Source organism: Mercenaria mercenaria, chromosome 5 (genome assembly GCF_021730395.1).
Source record: "Mercenaria mercenaria strain notata chromosome 5, MADL_Memer_1, whole genome shotgun sequence".
In the NCBI taxonomy this organism is placed as follows: domain Eukaryota; kingdom Metazoa; phylum Mollusca; class Bivalvia; order Venerida; family Veneridae; genus Mercenaria; species Mercenaria mercenaria.
This window is the reverse complement of record NC_069365.1, coordinates 23,086,048-23,110,814: the sequence shown is the minus strand read 5'-3', so window position 1 is coordinate 23,110,814 and position 24,767 is coordinate 23,086,048. Positions and strand designations below refer to the sequence as shown.

General features: G+C 36.4%; 3 protein-coding genes across 3 annotated transcripts in view; 1 reads left to right on the top strand and 2 right to left on the bottom strand.

The window, feature by feature from the left end:
• LOC128556922 (uncharacterized) overlaps positions 1-9,598 on the bottom strand; it is a 48,084-nt gene extending 38,486 nt beyond the window's left edge. The window contains exon 1 of the mRNA XM_053542904.1: positions 8,636-9,598. Within this exon, the coding sequence (XP_053398879.1) occupies positions 8,636-8,650 (15 nt within the window). The 5' untranslated portion in view covers positions 8,651-9,598. The remainder of the gene's footprint in view (positions 1-8,635) is intronic.
• Positions 9,599-11,415: 1,817 nt separating this feature from the next.
• On the bottom strand, positions 11,416-15,270 carry LOC128556923 (uncharacterized). The gene is made up of 2 exons (XM_053542905.1): positions 14,920-15,270; positions 11,416-13,594 (listed from the first exon to the last, which is right to left on the bottom strand). The coding sequence occupies exons 1-2, from the start codon at positions 15,002-15,004 to the stop codon at positions 12,168-12,170; spliced, it is 1,512 nt and encodes a 503-aa protein (XP_053398880.1). The 5' UTR covers positions 15,005-15,270; the 3' UTR covers positions 11,416-12,167.
• Positions 15,271-19,056: 3,786 nt separating this feature from the next.
• Positions 19,057-24,437, top strand: LOC128557451 (failed axon connections-like). The gene is made up of 5 exons (XM_053544828.1): positions 19,057-19,440; positions 19,696-19,892; positions 22,314-22,425; positions 22,768-22,905; positions 23,867-24,437. The coding sequence occupies exons 1-5, from the start codon at positions 19,282-19,284 to the stop codon at positions 24,026-24,028; spliced, it is 768 nt and encodes a 255-aa protein (XP_053400803.1). The 5' UTR covers positions 19,057-19,281; the 3' UTR covers positions 24,029-24,437.
• The last annotated feature ends 330 nt before the right edge of the window (positions 24,438-24,767 follow it).

Genomic DNA, 24,767 nt, shown 5'->3' with positions numbered 1-24,767 from the left:
AATTCCCTTTCTCTTATTGTTATATATTTAGACACACTGATGAGCCATTCACGGCGAAACTAGTTTGTGACTTTTATATTAAAATTTAAGAAAAACTAAGCGAGCGTGTGAAGTCATTTTATAATTTTACGATATTTTGTTCCCGTTCCGGGTTCTTTTTTATTTGTTATATATATATATATATATATATATATATATATATATATTACTCAGCATACAATCAGTCATACAGCTTACTTGACACATAGTTTGTCTTACAGCTTCGTCGACATACGGCTTGACATACACTTTTACTTGACATCCAGTTTGTCAAAGAGCCTACAAGACACGCGGTGTACCATATAGCCTACCCGACATTTAGGTTGTCATTAAGCTTACTCGACATCAAGTTTATCATACAGTTTACTCAACATTAGTTGTCATCCGACATACAGTTTACTCGACATCCAGTTTGTCATACAATTTACTCGACATTAGGTTGTCATCAAGCATACAGCTTACTCGACATCCAGTTTATCAAACAGGTTACTCGACATTAGGTTCCAGCATACAGCTTTCTCGACATCCATTTTGTCATACAATTTACTCGACATTAGGTTGTCATCCAGCATACAGCTTACTCGACATCCAGTTTGTCATACAATTTACTCGACATTAGGTTGTCATCCAGCATACAGCTTTCTCGACATCCAGTTTGTCATACAATTTACTCGACATTAGGTTGTCATCCAGCATACAGCTTACTAGACATCCAGTTTATCATACAGGTTACTCGACATTAGGTTGCCATCCAGCATACAGGTTACTAGACATCCAGTTTGTCATACAGGTTACTCGACATTAGGTTGCCATCCAGCATACAGGTTACTGGACATCCAGTTTGTCATACAGTTTACTCAACATTAGGTTGCCATCCAGCATACAGGTTACTAGACATCCAGTTTGTCATACAGGTTACTCGACATTAGGTTGCCATCCAGCATACAGTTTACTCGACATCCAGTTTGTCATACAATTTACTCGACATTAGGTTGTCATCCAGCATACAGCTTTCTCGACATCCAGTTTATCATACAATTTACTCGACATTAGGTTGTCATCCAGCATACAGCTTACTAGACATCCAGTTTATCATACAGGTTACTCGACATTAGGTTGCCATCCAGCATACAGGTTACTGGACATCCAGTTTGTCATACAGTTTACTCAACATTAGGTTGCCATCCAGCATACAGCTTACTAGACATCCAGTTTATCATACAGTTTACTCAACATTAGGTTGTCATCCAGCATACAGGTTACTGGACATCCAGTTTGTCATACAGTTTACTCAACATTAGGTTGCCATCCAGCATACAGCTTACTAGACATCCAGTTTGTCATACAGTTTACTCAACATTAGGTTGCCATCCAGCATACAGGTTACTGGACATCCAGTTTGTCATACAGTTTACTCAACATTAGGTTGCCATCCAGCATACAGGTTACTGGACATCCAGTTTGTCATACAGTTTACTCGACATTAGGTTGCCATCCAGCATACAGCTTACTAGACATCCAGTTTATCATACAGTTTACTCGACATTAGGTTGCCATCCAGCATACAGGTTACTGGACATCCAGTTTGTCATACAGTTTACTCAACATTAGGTTGCCATCCAGCATACAGCTTACTAGACATCCAGTTTATCATACAGTTTACTCAACATTAGGTTGCCATCCAGCATACGGGTTTTACTGGACATCCAGTTTGTCATACAGTTTACTCAACATTAGGTTGCCATCCAGCATACAGCTTACTAGACATCCAGTTTATCATACAGTTTACTCAACATTAGGTTGCCATCCAGCATACAGGTTACTGGACATCCAGTTTGTCATACAGTTTACTCAACATTAGGTTGCCATCCAGCATACAGTTTACTGGACATCCAGTTTGTCATACAGTTTACTCAACATTAGGTTGCCATCCAGCATACAGCTTACTAGACATCCAGTTTATCATACAGTTTACTCAACATTAGGTTGCCATCCAGCATACAGGTTACTGGACATCCAGTTTGTCATACAGTTTACTCAACATTAGGTTGCCATCCAGCATACAGGTTACTGGACATCCAGTTTGTCATACAGTTTACTCAACATTAGGTTGCCATCCAGCATACAGGTTACTGGACATCCAGTTTATCATACAGTTTACTCAACATTAGGTTGCCATCCAGCATACAGGTTACTGGACATCCAGTTTGTCATACAGTTTACTCAACATTAGGTTGCCATCCAGCATACAGCTTACTCGACATCATGTCATACAGTTTATTCTGCTTCAAGTTTGTAATAAGGCTTAGTAAAGATACAGTTTGACCAAAGCTTACTTGACATTGAAATTGTCACACAGCTTAGCCTACATGCACTTTGTCATACAGCTTTTTCGACATTAAGTTGACATGCAGTTTACGCGACATGTAGTTTTGCATACAGATCATTTGACATCATGTTTTTAAATCAGCATATTCGACATTTCTTTCATCACATAGCTTACTCGACGTCCTATGCGAAATACAGTCCATTCGACAACTAGTTTATCATACAGCTTAATCAACATCCAAATTACAACCTACAAGAAACTCAGTTTGTTATACAGCTTTATCGACGTCCAGGTTGTCACACAGCTTACCCGACATCCAGTTTGACATAAATCTTAGTCGACACCAAGTTTGTTGTACGGCTTACACGACAATTCGTTTATTGTTTATCCGACGTATCTTAGTCGGTATTCAGTGCGCCGTGCAACTTATTCGACAGCTAGTTTATCCTATAGCCTAGAGGACGCCAGGTACGCCACGCAGCTTGGTCGATATTCAATTTTTCATATAGGTTACTTGACATCTAGTTTGCCATACATCTAACTCGACATATAGTCTGTCAAACAGCTTACTCGACACTGACTTCATCCAACAATTTAGTCCACATCCTGTTGGTCATACAGCTTAGCGACATTCCGTTTGTAAAGTGTCATGTATGTAAGGTCGAAATGCAACAGATTTGAGTTATTTTGAGAGCGTTCAATAATTTTTAAAGACCCACCACAACCTAGTGGCCTACCTTTTTCTCCCCAATGAACTTCGTGAAAATCATTCTGATAATACTGGTAGAATACTGCTATCTTGCACGATGAAAGGTGGACAAATTAGGCCCCCTCTGAATCAAAGTACTTTTACAACTTCATTTGCAAACTTATTCAATCAATCTCTTTTCGGTATAGGTTTATATACATAGATTATTATCTTACCCAGCAGAAACAAAGTGTGGTCTAAACACAGATCAATACATAGTGCTATTTCTAAAATGTTTAGCCATTTAACACATTGTCTTGGTCTAATATACTGTTAATATCAAAGCTTCTGACTTGAAACTTGAAATAGTTATTTACTATCTGATCTACGCCAGGAAAGATCCCCATAAATATGACTTTAATTTTATCAGAGTTATACCCCTGTTTAACTTAGGATAGTTAGGTTAAAGTTTTTGAGAAAGTCTAGTATCTCTGTTACTATCAAAAATTTTGACTTGTAACTTAAAATAGTTATTTACTATCAAAGTCTATACCAGGAGAAACAATCCCCATAACTTGTTTTGAATTTTGACAGAGTTATGCCCCCTTTTTAACTCGGATTTATTATCATTTTATTTGGTTAAAGTTTTTGATAAAGTCAAATATTTCTTTTATTATCAAGGCTTTTGACCTGAAACTTGTGTGGCATTGGTCTGTTGAAGCGTCAAGTTTGGTGTGTTGTGTGTTGTGTGCTTGTCACCTTCCGCTTTCAGTCTCCGCCGCTGGCTAGCCCTCTGGTGAAAAAAGCCGAGTGCGTAGGTCTTCCCTGCCAGTACATAGCCTCTCTGCAGAGAAGCCCTTTTGCAGTGCCTCCCATATGGCGCCACACGGTAACTGAGCATCATGCGGCCTCAGGCAGAACTGCAGGGCACTCGGAGGAGGTATGTCCCCCGACATATGGCATGCCAGGCCCACCGGTTTGCGGACACGCCCTGATGCCTATGAACAGACCCTAGCTATGAGACAAATAGCCCCTGTGTTACTAGGGTAGAGTATGTACTCGGAACTTAGGGTGAGGTAACCCCGACAGAAACCTATAGAGTTGAAGACAGAGGTGCTGGGTCATTGGCACACTGTTAGCGAACCACAGCACTATGCAATATCGCTATGACTACACAGCCATACGGTATACAGCAATGTGGTGCTGAATCGCTGAGGTCCCTCCTGGGAGATTCAGTGCCGGGCTCTGAGCCTCTACAGAGTAAACCCACAGCTACAGTGTGTGTGTGGGGGGGGGGGGGGCTCCTTCAATCCACAACATGCAAAGAGAAGAAGGAGGAATATACCGAGGAGGAGAACAAATCAGCATCAGCCATTCAGGTTGATGCATTGGAATGCGGAGGGTGTCTTCAACAAGAAGGCTGGACTTGAGCATATGTTCAATGAGAAAGACATCAATGTCTGTTGCATTCAGAAAACTCAACTGTAACCAGAGAAATCCTTCAAAGTCGGAGAATACCATTGTGTTCGCTGTGACATAATTGGCAGACGAAAAGGAGGCATCATGACATTGGTCAGGAACAACATCAGTGCTGTCCAGACCAACATGCATATGGATGACTCCGAGTTCCATGTTCTGACCCTCAGAAAAAAAAACGGGTTCAACTTTAAACTTATGTACTCTCAAAGTGACAAAGCTCTGTCCCTGGACAAAGTTGCAACTGATGAAACCATGTTCCTCATTGTAGGAGACTTTAACAGTCCCTCACAAAGCTATGGATATGACCTGTATAAACGTGGAGAAGAAGTGAAGACCTGGCAAGATGATAACAAGCTTAACCACATTAACAAGTCGGACGATCCCCCAACTTTTTACTCCAGAAGCTGGCGAAAAACCATACGCGCACATGTCAAACAGGACGTTGATAAGCAACTAGGAGGTAGCTACCATCGCCCAGTCCATCTTCCTATGAACCGTATAGCCTCTACTTCACCCAACATCCCCAGATGGAACTACAAGAAGGTCTGAGTGACTAGCTCTGTAAAGTCATCAGAGTGGACGGTAGAGGCATCAACCGGAAAGTCAAAGACTTCAAAGCCAGTATACTAGAGGCTGTTTACAAAGCCATTCTAAGGGGAGCAAGAAAGGGCTATAAGCCCTACTGGAGTAAAGAGTTGGAGAATATACAGGCAAAGCTATTAGAAGCCATGAGGGAAGTAGAAAACAATCCCCCACAAGAAAGCAGAAAGCAATCCCCCACAAGAAAGTAACCTATCTCTACAGCGCGCGAAGACCACATTCCTCAGGCACAAACTAGAAGCACAGAGGAAGAGCTTGAGAAACAAAACAGCTCAACCTAGAGCAAGATGGTCAAAAGCTATGGAGATCGGCGAGACAGCTGAACGATGAAGACACAGGGAGAGGCTCAACAACTTTGGAAGAGAATGGTGAACTGTTGACGGGTAAAAAACGGCAAACACTTTTGCCTCCAACTTCAAGGATGCTTCCAACATCCCCATCAACAGAGAACGGCAAAGGGAAGCCTAAAGAGAAAAAATGGAATGGCAGATACGTCAGGTGACATCAGAATGCATGAAACAAAGTCTTAAACTACATGAGCTCCTGACAGCTCTCAGGTAGTTGAAGACAAAGAAATCTCTTGGACCAGATAGAGACACAAATGAAATGCTGACCCACTTAGGCACTGCAGCAATTTGCAAACTCCTAGAAATTCACAACTACAGCTAGACACTAGGACTACTTCCACAGACATTGAAAGAGGCAGTCATGATCCCTATCCATAAGAAAGGGAAGTATCCAAAGATGGCTGCAAGCTATCCTCAAATCAGTCAGTTGGAAAGACCATGGAGAGGATTGTGAATGCATGTCTGAAGTGGTACTAACAACCTACTCGCAACACAACAAGCTGGCTTCAGACAATTCCGCTCCACTGTGGGCCAGACCACTTACCTATAGAAAGAGATAGAGGACGTCTTCCAAGAGCAAGAAGTCGTGCTTACAGCATTGATTGATCTGCAACGGGCGTTCGACAAAGTCTGGACTGATGGATTAAGTCAAACCTCTACAACAGGGAAGCAAGAGTCAGTTTAGAACATACCAGCAGTAGGAAGTTCCGGTTGCGGCATGGTGTCCCGCAAGGCGGAGTCTTATCCCCTACAATTTTCCTGCTTTTCATCAATGACCTGCTGTCTGAACTACGTGGGGAGAAAATGAGCACATACTCACAGTATATCAGGGAACAGTGAGACCCCATTTACAGTATAGCTCAACTGGTTCACTTCTGCCAAAACTAACCAGCAGGCTCTAGACAAGGTTCTAAACCAAGCACTGTGGATCATGACAGGTGCTACAAAGTCTACACCAATCTCCTTCATGGAGCGGCTATACGGCCGTTACAAGACAGGAGACATGCAAAGGTCCTGCTTAAAGCAGAGAAGTTTAGGTCTTTTTCAAGACCATCCCATGAAAACCATTTTGAATGGCTATACCACAAATCGGCTCAAACTTAGCAGCTTCGTTATTGAGGCAAAGAAACTCAATATCGGGAGTTCGAAACTGAGCTGAACATACCAACGACTCCTCTAGGTAGAGAAGACATTATAAACCCTCTAGTGAATGACCTGTCTTCAGTGACTGTGAGACTTGCTGTTCCTCATCTTGACCGCGGGAAACAAGAGGATGAAGGTACACGAAAGAGCCTCACACTGACTCTGATCAATGAAGACTATAACTATAACTATATAAAGTCTAATATTATATTTGATTGCGTTAAGCCTTTTTACTGGCAAAGCTGTTATTTATAGTCTAGCATTGAGAAAAGTCGAACGTGCTGCCTTATGGAAAGCTCTTGTTAGACATACTAATCCAAAATGTATGGAGTTATTGCTGTGTCACATTTTGACACAAATATAGCTTTGAGGTCATTGGCATATCATTAACCTTCAATTGTTTTAATATACTGTGAAACAGGCCTAGACGTGACTTCTCATCAACTTCAAGAATCAGCAAAATACTTATTTTTTTTTAATTTAAAATATTAACATTTGCATAAAATTGTAATATTCCTCTTTGCTTCATATAATACTATATATTACCTGTTATAAAAAGTTTTAACATTTTGAAACAAACTGTGACGGATCCCTAGACGATAGTTATTTAAACGTAATGGATTTGTAATGATATTTTTTACATATGCATATATTGTAATTGGTAATCGGTAAATGCATCAGACGCAGTCAGTCATAGGACAGAAAACGGAGGTTTTATAGGATAAGTCTGGTACCGCTCCTGCCCTTTTCGCAAACTGTTCACGTTTTCAAGGAAAAACTTAAGCTGAACATTACTAATGAATAATATATTGTTAAACATGTTTTTACCCTTCATCCCAAGTTGAAAGCTTCAATAATAAAAATGAGTTAAAAGACCTGAAGCGGCATCAATTTTCATATGGACAACTCGTTTGTGTTGGTTTTGTATGATGTTACATTTGTCGTTTTCCCACAGTGAGTTTGTAACATTATAAAATTCAGCCAAATTGAAAGCGTTTACGCCAGAAGAGAAGAATTTAGATCTGGAGTGCTATCCCTTTCTCATACAACATTAATTAACCTTTACCCTGCTAAATATCTAAAATAGACTATTCTATCATTCAATTCGGGCAGTACTATTCATTTTTCGAAGGGATACTCGCTGAAATATTACTGGCTGGCAAAATCACTTGCCGCCAGCAGACTAAAGGATATTCCGATTTACCAGCGGTTTGACAGTTGTTGGTAAGGCAACATAATATTATGAAGTACATACGGATTTTTAACAAGAAACCAAATCTGTCAACTGGGGATAGAAAAGGTTCCATAGTTCTAGGTATTATTCTGTCAAAGATTTTAGCGATGGACAATACACAAGTGGCTGCCATGAAGTCATAGAATTTGTATATAGATGCGGGTTAAAAGACAATAACAGGACGGTAATGATCTGTCACTAACGTTAACTGAAAAGGTTAATGACTTTAGGTAATCGAAACACTAATTTAGTGCTACAAAAAAGCTTTGTCTGAGGAATTACAGGTTAACTTTAAAAAAAGGAAATTTCGAAATTACTCATATTTTTTTAAATCAAACATACTCGTCATAAATCTTTTAATTCATGACATAGAAAGTTGGCTCTTCATGAATCATGTGACATGAAAGAAAAATAGCATTACGTTTGTTTTGCTATTTACCTAACCTGTTCAATGATGGTCGTTTATATAATGTAAAATAACTATTATATCCTCAAAAACAAGTTGATTATTTAACAGACATATCGATTTTGTGACATGACAACATACTTCAGTTTTAGATAACGGCAAATAACACAGGATTTGTCCTAAAATCCGTCTCACTTTCCTCAGAAATTCGCTACTGAGGATCGTTAGAAAACATGTTTTCGTGTGACCGACATTCCTGTGTGTGCAGGTGGTATGCTCATATTATGTTAAAATATCAATCACCGAAATTAGACATTAAACTTAAAAGCTCTCGATACAGCCATTTATTCTATAAAGCTTAAAAACTTACCTTGTTCGTTTGCATGATGTTTTTGTATTTCCTTTGACGTTCAGTTCTGAACTGTGTATTACTTTAAGGCAGGATTTGTCGTATACCTGAACACTGTGATGTATAAACAAACTAATATTTATTTAAAAGCAGTTTGTCATCTGTCGAGATAAAGTAAACTGGGTTGTTCATTAAGCCGTAAAGACATGTTTCAAAGTACATAAAACACATCTTTTCGCTCGGTCATATAGGTTTTCATCAAGTTTTTGCTACATTCAATCTTTTTATAAATTAGTATAATAGAAGGGCAAAATGAAATACATACGTAAATGACTGAAATGATGATAATACAACAACTTGTTTTATTCTACTCTGTAGACCAACACTGTAATATAAACGTATAACGTATTTAAACATCATCTTGTGTTTCCCTTTCTCTATCTCAATAATACTTCGGGATTTTTTTAAATATTGTTAGCAGTACCTTAAATATTAAGCATTAAATGGCTCGTAAAAAAGAAACCAGCGCTGCAATATAAACAAAGTATCAGGAGTTTTTTCCAAGTAAAACAGAAATCGCCGCAAGTCATGTTTAACAAAACCTTCGTAAATCTCAGACGCAACATGAGCTACAGAATTTCAAACATATGGTTTAGTTGAAATGAATAAGTGCTATGAAAAGACCTGGTCTCACGTTACTTCGTGTGTTTTCTAAACTAAAACATAAAATAAAAAGAAAAATATTTTAAGTGTCTTCGGCTTTTCAATTAACGTTATTTTGTGCAAAAGTAATATAAAGCGTACCGGACGCATCATTTCTTACATTATAGTTGTATTTTATATTTTGCACATTCGCTTAAGATACCTAGATGTTTTAATTTTTTGATATACGCAATCACTAAACCTGCCTTTTAGTTCATATTTTGAAGACCTTCAATTAAATATGCTAGCATTTATTTTTTAGATTTGGATTTTCCAGACTGTTCCATTTATTGAAAGATATTTGACTTCTTTAAAACTATAAATATATTTCAAACCATATGCGTACATCGAATTTGCCTCAGTAGCTCAGTTGGTAGAACTGAGGAATATTGCTAGAGATTGCTAGAGATTTAACGTTTGCGATTAGGAGGCTGATGGTTCGAATCCCACACAGAGTGATTTGTTTTATGATTGAATTTGTTTTATTTACATTTTTCATGTTTTTTTATTTCATTTTATTTCATCATTTCAATTTTATTTTTAATTTCATTCATACAATTTCAATACATTCAATACATTTCAAACACACTCGTCCAATGGAGCATCCTCATAATCAAGAAGATATTTGAAAAACCTGTTATATGAGAAAATAGCAAAATAATACAAATAATGCAATTCAAATACGTCTTTAACATTATCATCATTTCAAAATGTATGTTAGCAAAATAAAAACTGAAAATGATAATTATCTCCATTGGAATTTGAACTCACAAAAGTTAGATTCTAGAGCTGTCACGCTTACCACTGCACCAAGCGTCTAATTGTCGAAGGACGCAGTCATTTAAATAATTTATTATAAAAACTAAGTTATTAAAAGGTAGGGTACCCCTTTATTAAAGTTGTTTATTCCAGTAACCTTTCAAATCTATTGATAAAAGCGACAGGTCACTCCTAAATGCTTGTAGTCTGTTCATCATTCGTTTGTTTGTTTTGGGTTAACGCTTTTTTTTCAACAGTATTTCAGTTACGTAACGGCGGGCAGTTAACCTGACCAGTGTTCCTGGTTTCAGTACCAGTACAAACCTGTTCTCCGCAAGTAACTGCCAATTCCCACAGAGGTGGAGGACGAATGATTTCAGACACAATGTCTTTTATCAAATCGTCACGGTGATCATACGCCTAGCCCAGGGCTCGAACTCACGACCCCGCGATCCGTAGATCAGCGCTCTCCCTATTGAGCTAAGCGGGCGGGCGGCGTGTTCATCATAGAACGTAAATAAAAAAAATATTATATACAAACAGGACAAATGCGTGTAATTGTGCTTGAACAATCGTTAATCATTTGATTGTATTTGCCATGTTGATCAAAATATCCATTGAAGGTATGAAACAAATTGATGTAAGAAAAACTGTTTAACAGAAGCATGTTGTCATGAAGGTACTAACGAATTAATGGGGGAATGCTAGGCAAAGGTAAGGGAAATAACTTAGTTGAAAGATGAGTAAAATATGCAACCAGACCGACGGGAAAAACTTGGGAAAAACTCCTGATACTTTGTTTATATTGCAGTGCTTAGTTGAACTAGCTAAGGTACTAGCGATACTCAGTTGTAATGCTAATCATATGTAACATCAGTTCTGAGTTCCGAGCCTGGTCGTACATTCTTCCCAGTGTATAACACAGTTCTGGTCCAGCTGTCGTACATTCTTCCATGTTGACATCAGTTGAGCCCAGCCTGGTCGTACATTCTTCCCAGTGTATAACATCAGTTCTGAGTTCCGAGCCTGGTCGTACATTCTTCCCAGTGTATAACATCAGTTCTGAGTCCCGAGCCTGGTCGTACATTCTTCCCAGTGTATAACATCAGTTCTGAGTTCCAAGCCTGGTCGTACATTCTTCCCAGTGTATAACATCAGACGCCCAGCACGGGACCTTGACTATATATTCTTACAGTGCCTATTCACAATGTGACGAGTATTTCAAGACGTTTATAGTAGCCGAGTCTCAATTTCAGTGTCGGTCTGGTTGCATATTTTACTCATCTTTCGTAACAATTTAAACAAGATGTTTGCCTAGTTGAAGCTTTACAATCTGGAAAAATATTTTGCTGGTTTTATTATTATGATATCTACATAGCTTAGCGGTAGCCTAGTGGTAGAGCATCCGTTTCGAGTGCGGGTTTGATCACTGGCTTCGTCATACCAAAGACGTGATAAGTGGAACCAGTCGTTCATTAATAATAGCACATTAACCAAAAATTAACAAAACTCCGAAAAACTGTATTATTCTAGTCAAGTTCAATAGTGTCTGTTATGTAAGTTTTTACACGAGTTTTAATCTACGTCATAACTAACCTTAAACGGCCCACATTACACAGTAGTCACAATATTATGATCCGCAAAAATGTTTTGAATTTATATCTAGTTATCATTCTACCTTTTTTCTATTTTTGCATATTTTAGTTAGTGATGGCGGACGAGACTGTGTCACTAAGTAATATAATGTCAACTGATATCATAATGTTTTATCTTATATATTGTTCTTTCATTATATCATCACGCTCACTCGTGTATATTTTATCAATTGTATTTTGAATGCACACATCCTTGAAAATTGAAACGTTGATTTATCTCCTTTCTATCACTATATACATCAAATAAATTTATTGAAATTATTTTTATAATCAACAGTTCTGACTCCACAACAATCTAAGTAAAAATCTGATCCGACTGACTGGACAAATGAAGTACTGCCTGTGATTCATTTTCAAATTCTTCCGACATGTTTACATTCATGTATCTATGTTAGAGTGAGTTCAAGTCAACTGTTGTTCTGTTTTGTTCAATTTTCTCAAAGAAGTATGCAGACGCTTGATTTGACTTCCGATTCGTCAGTATCGGAATCGTCTGCTAGTTTAGATGTTTGTCTCTTCATATAGATGCGAATGTCTTCGTCCATTAGAGGATCTTCTGTTAGATACACACGAACCAGTTCAGTATTGTCGCAAGCAAGCAATCTTTTCGTATTGCCAACCATATTCCAGTGATCACTACACAGTGTATTGACTTGAGAAAGGCCATCTTCAAACGGTATGACGGATTTTATAATTTGACCAGACGAATTTATCAAGTCCACTGTTTTGCGATCATTTCGCGCCAGAAGGACATTCTCCTCAAATATAGTCAGTCCTCTGCAATCTGTTATACGCTTCTCCCAAACAATTTCTCCTTCTGTTGTGATGCATTTCAGACACTGGTGAATTTTATCAGAGACAAAGAACAGCTGCTTTAATTTAGAAAAAGTGATATATACCGGGCTTAGCATTGAGATAGATCCTTGGGCGATTTCAATTTTATCTGTTCGTCGCAGTCCGGAATATTGTAAAATTTGGACTGGTCGTGTGGACACCGTCACAGCAAAGTTATTAGTATTACACTCATCATCAATATAGCAAAGGCCATAACATTCAGCACCCAAATCAATTGTTTTGTCATGTTCTATTTCCCTATCATAAATACTCAACATCTTCAAACAGTTTTCTAATGGACACGTGACTACGATGAAATAGTTATTGAATGCAAGAACATCGTGACATGGACATTTATAAGCAACGACAAACCGGAAGTGGTCATCAAAGAGCTCAAGTTTCTCGTTGGCCTTATCAGCTAGGACTATGGAACCATTAGGTAAAAACGTGGCTCCAGTTATTTCGATGTTAATCGTGTCGACAGTATTGTCATATTTCTTTTTATTCCCTCCCTCTGTGATGTGTTTGCCTCTTACACTCGCGTTGAAAACGGTTGTAAGACCTGAACGCAGAAATGAGTCCGTCTTAAGGGTGACTAAATCTTCTATCAGCCACACTCTATGTTCTTTAGACCTTCTGAGCAACCAGTGATGATTCCCGCACTCCGTACAGAAGTACTCTTGACAAGATTTGCAATATTTTGTTGCTGTGGTTGCTTTCCACTTGGACAAGCAAAAAGCGCATTTCTCTTTCTTCTTCTCCATTTCTAGAACTCTAATTTTCTCAAGTCGTTTGTCAAGTTGATAATTTGTTGGTATAGTGTCTGCCCATTCTATCAGTGGTTGGGTCGGGTCTTTCACTTTAACCTGGGCTCGACACCTCGGGCACGGAAATCCGGTATCTGTTGCGTTGCTTAGACAAAACTGTTGAAGACATGATCTGCAGAATGTGTGCTTGCACGGGAGCTCTTTAGGTGTATCTAGATACTGCTCACATAGGAAACAGAACAATGTAGCCTCCTCTGTATGAACTGAAAAAAAAAGAGATTTTTCCGTGTGAAAACAGATTCGACAACATTTACATTTAAACTGATATAAGACTTATTCTGCAATTAATTTACTGAGTCCGTAATTAAATCGGCAGTTTCGTTTGTTTTAACCGTGATTCATTTGATTTCATTTCATTTCTTTTATTGGCAAATCGGTATTACAAATGCCTTTGAGCATTCACAATGTCTATTACAAGTATGGTCAAGACATACTGACATGAAATAAAGAAACAATTATAACATACATAAAGCGAAACATATAATCCAAAACATAACATAGTTCACTAACCTATAAAGCGGTCAGAACTTAAGGGTTTGTTTCCGTAATTTAAAAGCTTCGCTTACATATTTAACATTTTAATCACTCTTTTCTTATTAGTAGATGACATAATATTAATGAATTTCTGTACAGACGGCCAGGCTGTATTTACAAAATATTTCTGTCTAATGTTTGAGTACTTGTTACAACAGAATAGAAAATGATATTCGGACTCAACAAAATGACTTAAGCACATTTTACAGACACGCTGTTGTCTATCAATACCAGTATAACGTCCAACTTCAACCTCCAGGGTATGCGATGCAGTTCTAAAACTGGTGTTTTGCCTTCTCAGTAAATTGCTTTCTAATATATCCGAATACTTCCCATTTAACGTAGTCTCCGAATACGGCTGGTTGTTTCGATAAAGACAACTGCCGTGCGCTGTCTTCAGAAAATGTAACATGCTTGGATTCATGTTATTTATTTGTTTGTTTGTTTTGGGGTTATTTTAGCCGTTTTCCAACAGTACTTCAATTATGTAACGTTAACCTATCCAGTGTTCCTGGATTCTGTACCTTCTCCGCAAGGAGCTGCCAACATGAATCAGACGTAGAAGACAAATGATTTCAGACACAATGTATTTCATCAAATCGTCACGGAGAACATACGCCTCATCCGAGGATGGAACTTACGACCACGCGACACGTAGAGCGACCCGTAGATCTAAGCTCTTCGTATTGAGCTAAGCGGGCGGGTCCTCATGTTATTTGTATATACTACAAATGACTACTAATATTTTATGATAATTTGTCAGATGAGGCAGATATAATCATGTTTATTATTTGATAGGAAGGAATCAATTACTTCTCAATGAAAAATACCTACATCTTATTTACTAAACTAGTCATTGTTAGGAACATAGACGTGTTCATCCTTATCCAAAATGATTGAGCTGCTTAAATGGCACTTTATCCTAAACGACTAGTACATTGTAGATCGGTGTTGAAAGAAGATTCCTAAATATAAAGTGAAATGAAAGGTTTACCTGAACGCGCATTGGTCCCTGTAGAGGTTTTCCCTTGAGAATGGAATTCCTGCTTTTGATTAATTACTTTCTTTAACTGGATCATTTTTGTCTAGATTTGCTTTTGCAGCAACGGCTTTTTAATACATATTAACTATACAAACGTTTGTCCAAAATTTCACTTTTAGCCTGTCTCGTTAAGTTCCGCGCGTGTAAGTTCCCAGATTCTATACTCCTGAGTTCACTTCTTTTTATCCTGTTTTAAAGTGATTAAATGAAGACATGTGTATATCTTTATTTCTTACAGTCTGTAATTATTTACGTTGGCAATCTAACAATGGACGACATTAGATCTTCTATGTTAAGTAGACAAAGACGAAAATTAACACGTATCTATGTAGATAAAGCTATTTAGATATTTGTTTAAACTCGATCAATCCCTTTTCATATTAATAACAATTAGCCTTTATGCAATAGTTCTATAACGCTCTTGGTGCATAATGTAAAATCATGAACTAAGATTTATGTAAACAAATCAATTGCAAATTAAAAAACATCGGTGAGAAATTTAATATTCCTAATACAGCTAAATAAATAACATAACATTATAAAACCTTTTCTTCAGACTTTTCCAGTATGATTTTGCATTTTTTTTCTATTAAATTTGATATTTATTTATATTGTATCTTGGTTTAAGTAAATCATGGAAACTTTTGAGGTATATTAGACATCAGGTTACACTGGCATCAGTTGTTAGAGTCCTTTAAGATGAATATCTCTGCCATAAAATCATCTCAAATAGCACTTTCTGAAAATAATTACAATATCTATTATCTCTGATGAGCCTGTAAAGAGAAAATAGAGGAGACGGTTTCCTTAGAAATTATCAGTGTCATTATGAAGAAAGAAATAAACGTAATTACAGATTACTTGATCTCAACGGACATCAGGGGAGATACATTTAACCAGGCATTATGTTCTCTTTCAATACAGCGATTTGATCAGCGATTTTGTTTATAAAAAGGCGTGTTTTATGTATAAAATCGCGAATGATTTACATCCCTTCTAAATTTGTGAAATGTATATGCAAAAAACCACCAAGCTAATGATACTTCTTTTACTTTGCGATCAAACACAAAACAAGAATCATTGTATACCAAATACGAACACAGAACTGTTTAAATGTAGTTAGTCTGTGTTCAGACCCCTTGTTTTCTTCACAGGAGATAACTCCTCAGGCTATTCAAATTTTGTATAATTAAGTCCCTTTACTTCTCAAAACACTCAGAGCCAAGAAAGAGTGGACAGAATAAAGAAGAGAAATTATTCCAAAAAAAATAATATCGAAACAGATCATCTAACAGATCATCTAGCCGGTAGGTAATTATCTGGAACTGTTTACTTATAGAAGTTAATCTGCTCCATCAGTTAGTCTATCAGCGACACGATGTGTAACTTTTTTAAAAATATCAAGATTTTTTTTGACATACATATAGATTAAGTAAGTAAGTAAGTGAGTGAGTGAGTAGGGTTTAATTTATAGAGGATAACCCATTTAGCTAATCTAGAATGAACAGTATTATGATCATAGTAACAAATATTCAACAGAAATCAAAGAAATTATATATGCATAAAACTAAAGACATAAAATGTAGTTAGCATTAAAATCCATTCATCCATCGATCCATTTTATACAGTTAAATTTAAAACATGGCAATGAAGATGAGGTTTTCATTTCTATTGGCAAACAATTCCATACAATCGGCCCTGAATATAAAATACTACCTTTAAATATTTCATAGTTTGTATTTGGTATATAAAAAATTAAATCTGTATTAGAACGCAATGTTAAGGATTTGTGATTTGTCTGTGGCTTTTGCAGAAACATTTCATATAGAGGGTGATATGCATGCGTGCGCCTACCCTCTGTCCGTCTATTTTTTTGTCCAGATTATAAAATTGTCGTGAATTGGCAAATAATATGCTTTAGTTGGCGAGACTGGTTTACGTGAACAAACATCAGATATCTGTCAGAAAGGTCAATGTCTCGCTTTGCTGTGGGGGTTGGCAAGGATCATTTCAGATGTTATCCGAGCAGCCATTTTAACAAGCATAGAAAAACCTTTTCTTGTTTCCTCTATTATACGGGTAGTCATGTTCAGCCCTGGTCGTAAAGTCAGGAAGGGAAATATTCGAAGTTTATCGTTGTGTCGCTGCGACAGAACGAAATAACGAAATGGCATTAATCAGCCAATACCGAGAAGTGTTTTACTCATGCATGTATTTAATAAGTGTTTTTGATAGATAAGGAAGCAGTTAACAGTTTTCGGAGCTTCTCGGCCTAAAGTCGCCTACCCAACTTTCAAAACCTTACACAAAAGTCTGTAACCACACACCTGAAATAAAGATATTGCAACATTACATGACTGTATGTCTATCGTTACTAACCATCTGCAATACATCCCTAATATCTAGTTTTCTGTTTACAAGACCTGAATTTTGTGCTCTCCCGGTCGCGGAAACTGATGACGAAAAAAGCTAAATTTGCCAATTTTCAAATCGCTGTAGAAAATTCCCTGCAAATGATAGCCCCTTCTGCTACACGGTGTCATACTCTGGTAACACTGTAAAATCTGAAAATAAACTCAAATATATGTGCCATCTGTACCGTTTCTTCACTATTCCAGTTTTCTTGAAGCCTCTGCTAAAATGACAACTCCACTTTAAGCTAGCTCAGCGGAGGCATGTATTCGCATCTACAAGTCATTACGTCATAATATCAAGATCAAGGCTACTCAACTATTCTTTTTTTAAATAAGCGAAACTCAATTCTAGCCGCTGAAACTTAAATTCTAGCAATTATTATTATTTAGAAGTTCATTCCGTAAATTGCCTCTTATTTGTAAATTCGACAAATTTGGCCAATTCGACACTAACAGCTGAAAACTGTTTACTGCCTCCTAAGAGTATTACGGTGCTTAACGATGTGGGATTACCGCTCACGAAGCTTATGCTCTAATTAGTTTTATTCGGATATGCAGAGATTCGGATATTGTCGTCGGAAATGAATAGATTTTTAAAAAAAATGTATAAACGTAATTCCATTGGGTGAAGGTTTGATTTTCGTATAGCAAAACGTCAACGTAAGTGTCGTTTCCATGTGAAGGTGCCGAACGTGAAACGCTAGAACCGTAATTTTATCGAGTATAATTTTGATTACTCTACCATACCGAAATAAGTGTCATGGTGTTTGATATTGTTGCTTTATTGAATTTAAGTAAAATGTTTAGAGAAACACCCACTGATAAAAAGAATAAAAGTCAATAAGTCCTTAAAATTCTAATGCATTTTGTTTTACGAAAAAATTGTTTAAACTATAGTGACTTAATACTTAAATCGTGGGCTCTCCATATAAAGATGGAATAAAATATTTCAAATATTTCTGTAAAAAAGACTAGAACTTGCATTGCTTTCTAGCTAACCATGCCTGACGGTGCCTTCTTATATTATATGGTTCTTATATTGTCCTGTCACAATTTTGAAAAACCCTGATCAATTATTTTTAAAATGCAAACAGATGATATTGTTCAAGAAAGCTATTAACAGAAATTCCATTGAGAGATTTCTGAAAGACACAATACTTTAAATATAAAAACATCCTTAATATGTTTAAAGGTCCATTACTAAGGAAAGTGATTTTTTTCATAACCCAGTGATAGCTTTCAAGACACTAAATAAGAAGTTAGGCAGGTAAAATTTACAGAGGTTTTGAACTCAAAGAAATTATGGTATCATGTGAAAATTTATGAATCAAACAGAATAACCCAAAGGTCTTTTAATTTCTTCATATTCATAGCAAAACACAATTGTACATAACTGCGATTATTTCGAATTTCTACATACAATTTTCATTAAAGAAATTGAATATTCTGTTTTTTAAAAGAAATTAATGTTCACTTTCTTTAGTATTGGACCTTTAAGTCAATATGAAACGGACATATTTACATAACCCAGTTTTATCTGACCACTATGATAAGAGATGGTTAGATGGTATGAGGGTATTATATAGTGTTAAATCTGCATATACATGTAGAGTTACTTAGGCCGGTATATATACTGACAGCAATTTAGATATAAAAGGATATAACTAAGTAGGTGGGGTATTTGATTTTACAATATGCAAACACACGCAGATTACATAACTGATATTTTTGTTTTAATTTGTTGCTATATTTTATTGAAAGAATTGTAATTTGATTTTTATTATGTAAAGGAAGTCTATGTTTTGTTATGTAAAGGAAGTCTATATTTTGTTATGTCTATATTTTGTTATGTAAAGGAAGTCTATATTTTGTTATGTAAAGGAAGTCTATATTTCAGAGAATGTCTCAAACAATTGATCCTAAATGGAAGGAGGAGTACAAGAAAGATGTTGTGTATCTGCACGTGATTCCTAGGTCACGTGCACGTGATGTTGTCAACATTTCCCCATTCGCCATTAAACTAGAGCTTTGGCTGAGAATCAACGAGATACCTTTTGAGGTAACATTTGTCAATACTTTTTGACTTTTTATATATACACATGCACTTGATTATGATTTTACAATGTCGGCAAAAAAGCTATGCATAAAGCTTACGTTTGTAATGAGATATGATTACCGACAACTGATCGTCGTTACTCTAAAAGCAAATAGCAAAATAGTTTCTGTTTGCAGTTATGCATGCTTTATTTTGCAATTTTATGTGAATCACAACAGAATGCCTTATTTTTATTTCAAAGTAATTTTCGCATTTCAGACGATTGACTGTCAGGGATTTTCAAAGAAGGGCCAAAGTCCTTTTATTTTGTTCAATGGTGAAGAAATTCCAGATAGTAACTTCATCATAGAATACCTGAGCAAATACTTTAACAAGAACCCTTATCCAAATCTAGATGCCTCGGAAAAAGCTACCGCCAGGGCGTTCGTGAAGATGGTTGAGGAAAACACGTCGTGGTGAGTATAAGTAAATTTCATCTATATTAAGCAAAACAGCTAAACCGACATTTCTTATTTTGCCAATTTCTAAAATATTACTAAAGCCCTTTGTTTTTAATTAAGCAGACATTGACGTAAACATGTTATGAATAACATGTTGAAATTTCAAAAATAGGCGTCATTCCAATATATATTTTACAACCTGCTATTCTAATAGAAACTGTTTTGATACGATACGAATATTAAGTTATCATTTTTCGATATGTCATGACAACTACATTATTTTGTTTTTGTTTTCATTTTCTTCTCTTAAAACGTTTATCGCTACAATTCGGTTTTGAGGATAACTTATGTTTTTATACTTTTAATGGTGGAACGGATTGTTATTTAGTAGGTAATGTTTACAGTTCATTATCAATTATAGCAACACAAAAATGCACCATATTAACACCTGCGATATTACAGGGTACTATAATCATTATAATGTTTGTATTTTTGTGTGCGTGAGTTCGGTATCCGTCAGAGTCGTATTTTTTAAGCATTTTCCCCAATAAATTTTCATCTTTATCAGAACAGAACAGAAACTTTATTTCGACTTAAGCATTTACAGCTCATCGTTGTAAATGATGATCACAGTATACATGTACATTTACAATATATATTTATCACAGCGTCATATGAATCCATACATTCTCATGAGAGATATAAAAAAAAAGTGAAATCATATTGAAGTATTTTGCATATTGTTACAAAATACAAAGACTGCAATGATTATACTTACCTGCACTGGCGGAAAAACGAATTTGCGTTACGGGTCGAAGTCGTTAAATGTGTAAGTTATGTGATGTCATTGTTTGATTTTGCTCCAATTTTGAAATGTGTTCAACAACTTACTGCAGTATCAGTTTGCTAAATTAAAAAAAAAGACTTTCAGTAGCTTTTAAAATATTGGCAAAATTACAAATGGCGAGGAAGCTTTTTCTGATCAGTATATCTGCTAGAACAATTATATCTAGTAGACATGTAAGTCGTACAATCAGCACTCAGTGTAGATGCGGGTCTGCATTCGCAGATCAGCTTTCAAAATTTATCAGGTCATAGATCAACTTTTATTGTAGACTTTCCAAGTATTTTAAAACGTTTAAGTCACAGACCGACATTCGACCTACATTGTTGTTAATGTTGATTAATGATGTTAGACTCGAGTCTACATTGAATATTGATCTACGATTGCAGACCAAGTCCAAATTGAATATCGATCTATGACTGTAGACTTATGATTGCAGACCCATAGTTACATTGCATGTCGATCTACGACCTGAACGCTTTTGAAACCTGAATGTCGACCTACAATTGTCAGTCTCAGTGCAAACCTCACAAACGGCCCAGCTTATGGAGTTTACTATCTATATGAACTAAAAGTAATTTTACTTGGGAAATAGATTTTAGATTTGCGTGATTTGTTGACAAATAAAACATGGTTTTGACTTCAGATGCGTCGTAATTAATCACGAAGGCCTAATCATGAAGGCCTAATGCCTGAGTGATAAATTACGATGCAACCGAACAAGAAAAACGTGTTTTATTTGCAAACAAAGCACGCAAAACTAAAATAGCATGGCCGATAAAATAGTTTTAAGGTAGATTTTACCGATGTATGAGCGAGCCATAACGTAATATTCTCTTTACACCAGGAAGGGATGCTAATCTGGAACCTTTTTTAGGCGTACATGGACGCATTACTTCCCTTGGCACTAAAAGTAGGTCATTTTGCGAAACGTGACAATACATGGTAAAATCCTTCTTTGTATCCGAAAAGTGTTAGAATGAGTTATCAATCTGACTAAAGTACTTGATCTTCTAAACGAAGATCTGAGAACGACCTATTCACATTCGTCTTCTGTATATTTTGGATTTCCAGTATTGCTATTTTTATGTTATCCAATCAGACGACTTGTTCGATTGTCAAAGGATAAGAAAAATATGCGGTTAGTCCAGGACTCGAACCCGGGACCCCTCGCTTACAAAGCAAGTGGCCTACCGACTGAGCTAACCGGCTATCTGATACATAACGACATAAGAATTGTAAATATCAAAAGTCAATGCTACATGTAGATTTGCAAGATGTTGCAAGCTAGGCTCTGATTGGCTAGCGAAAGAGCCGTCAGAACGAGGCAATGAATAGGTCGTTTTCAGATCCTATGCGTAGCGTAATATAGGAGATGTACTTTAGTCAGATTGAATGAGTTATTTACATCCTCTTTCAAGTATAATCACACTGACATTAGGTTCATTTATTTCATTACTCTTCGTATAAAGCGCCAGTCTATAATTTGACTTGCTGGTCAATATACAATGCTTTTAGCCCTCGGGGAGAATTTTGACTATCAGACCTCCAAGCCATTCAGTACATTTGTAATATATTATGCTCTCTTTTAGGCCAATATTCGTCTATCGATACGTGGAAAATATAGACGAATATGCAGACTATTTCAGTACAGATCAGCCTATGGAGGTTAGAAAACAAATACTCGGAAAACTGCAGGAATGGGTATGTATCTTGCATGATACGGATGTTTTAATCACATGTACTAATTTCTGTAATCTCTGCATAATATTCTGACTGAATTATACGTCATATCTGCATATTTTCAAGAGAACTGATTATGTTCCCCAATAAATACATTTTAGATTAACTCTATGCCTTTATAAATCGGCTTATCAATGTGTAAACGTCGCTTGAAAGTGATATCACATCATATCAAAACAACAAATGACAAGAGCATTAAAAGAACACACTATTCCATTAAAAAAACTTTAAAATTTAAAAAAAAAGCAGAGATGTCCAATTAGCTGCCTGTCATTAGTTTAACATCATAATTGCATATGTCAGGTTGGTAAACGTGCACATGGTCACGGGATTGGACGCCATTCTACGGGTGAAATACAGCAAATTGGGTGTGACGATATACAGGCCATCTCGGATTTCCTAGGGAATAAGAAATACATGATGGGAGATACACCTACTGTGGTAACACTTTTTCTGATTTCCAAGACTTTCTACGTGTATTCGACCCTCTAAATTTATCCTTCAAAAAAAAAAAAATAGAATATGTAGTCTCTTCTTTCGTTCGTTAGATTTTTGACAAAATGTGTCACAAAATTTCAGTTTACCACCTATTGTGGGACATAGCCTGTTCCACACTTCGACTTCAGTGTAATTACTGGTCAAAACCCTTAAGCAGGCTTTTACTAATGCTGGCTCTGGGATGACGTCTTCTTAAGTCTTTTCAAATATGTCTTGAGCGTTGAAACACGCGTCTGTCGTCGTTGATCTACATTCTAATATGCTCGGTCGCAGACCAAGATTCGATCTAGAGTTTATTATTATAGATCTGGGTTTATATTGAATGTTTAGATCTACGATTGCGAACCAAAGTCTACACTGAATGCCGATCTACCACTTGAACCATTTTGAAAACTGAATGTTGATCTACGATTTTCGATCTCTTTCCCAGGTTCACAAAACTCATGGTGTTTGGTAGTTATATGAAATTAAAAAAATTTAAAAAAAAAAAAAAAAGAGTAATTTTACTGAGTAATTGCCATCGTTTTTCAAATAGAAATCCATTGACATTATGCCATACATACATGTTCAATTATAACACGACTCTTTATAAAGCGTTCGACAATTTAGATGATAATGCTGATGACGATGGTCATAGAAATTCACGCCCTTGCTTATTAAACACTACTTTTAAAACCAAATAAGATCAAAAGCTTAAACAATGAATGCCGCAAGATTGTTTTGCAGGAATCAAAATAACTCGTCACAAATCTGTTACATTTTGTTCTGTAACCCATGTGACATTTTCTTCAGAAGTTCGTTATGGAGGGTCGTCCGAAATCATGTCCTAATGTGGGCATGGTATTGTGTAGATCAATTTGAAATATTGTCACCGAGACCTTATTCAGTATTTCTTCCGTTTCAGGTTGACTGTTCTGTGTTTGGCGTTCTGTCTCAAGTTGTCTACGTCCCTATGGGATATCCTATGAGAAAATACATCCTAGAAAATTGTTCCAATATTATCGACTTGTTTGATAGATTAAAAAATACTTACTGGACGAACTGGGAGGAGCAGTGTAAAATGTAGCACGTTGTTATTACATATGTTTTGTTCTTTTATTTATTTTATAGACTCTACAACCATAACGTTGAAGTAAAGCTTTATACAAGTCTTCATACACATGTGTCTTGAATTTGTGATATCTTCATATGCAAAAAACTTTGTATTTCTTCACCAATCATCCCGTTGCCCATGAGAAAGTCATAGCTATTTGAGTTTATATTTTTTGTTTGTTTTGTTTTCCTGGGGTTGGGGAAAGCGCCTTTCCTCAGCGCACCAGTACATGGTCGGTGGCTCTCCAATATAACATCAACTTATGCATGGTAGTTTGGAATTAGACAGGGGAAAGTTGACGTGAGAAGTTTAACATTTAATTTTACATCTGTTCAACGGTGTAAAAGGCGTTTAGAACCTTTAATTGTAAATCTCCTTTGAATGTTTCTCTGAATATCCGTATTGAACGCTTATCAAATTCATTTTGACTTTTGTTTTCGTAATCAATGGGGTATCCTTATATTTATGTCTTGAGACGAAAGAGAAAATGATGGTTGAACAGCATCACTTTGAAAATCATCTAGAAAATGGCATTAAGATAATATTTCTTCGTTTTTCAAATAATTTCTAATAAAACAAATCTCATTCAAAGTACCTGTAGTAGAGAATATAACCTGATACATGTATTTTCATGTCTCTCCGATGTAGCACCAGCATAAACCTAGTACCCGTATTTTCATGTCTCTCAGAAGTAGCACCAGCATCAACCCGG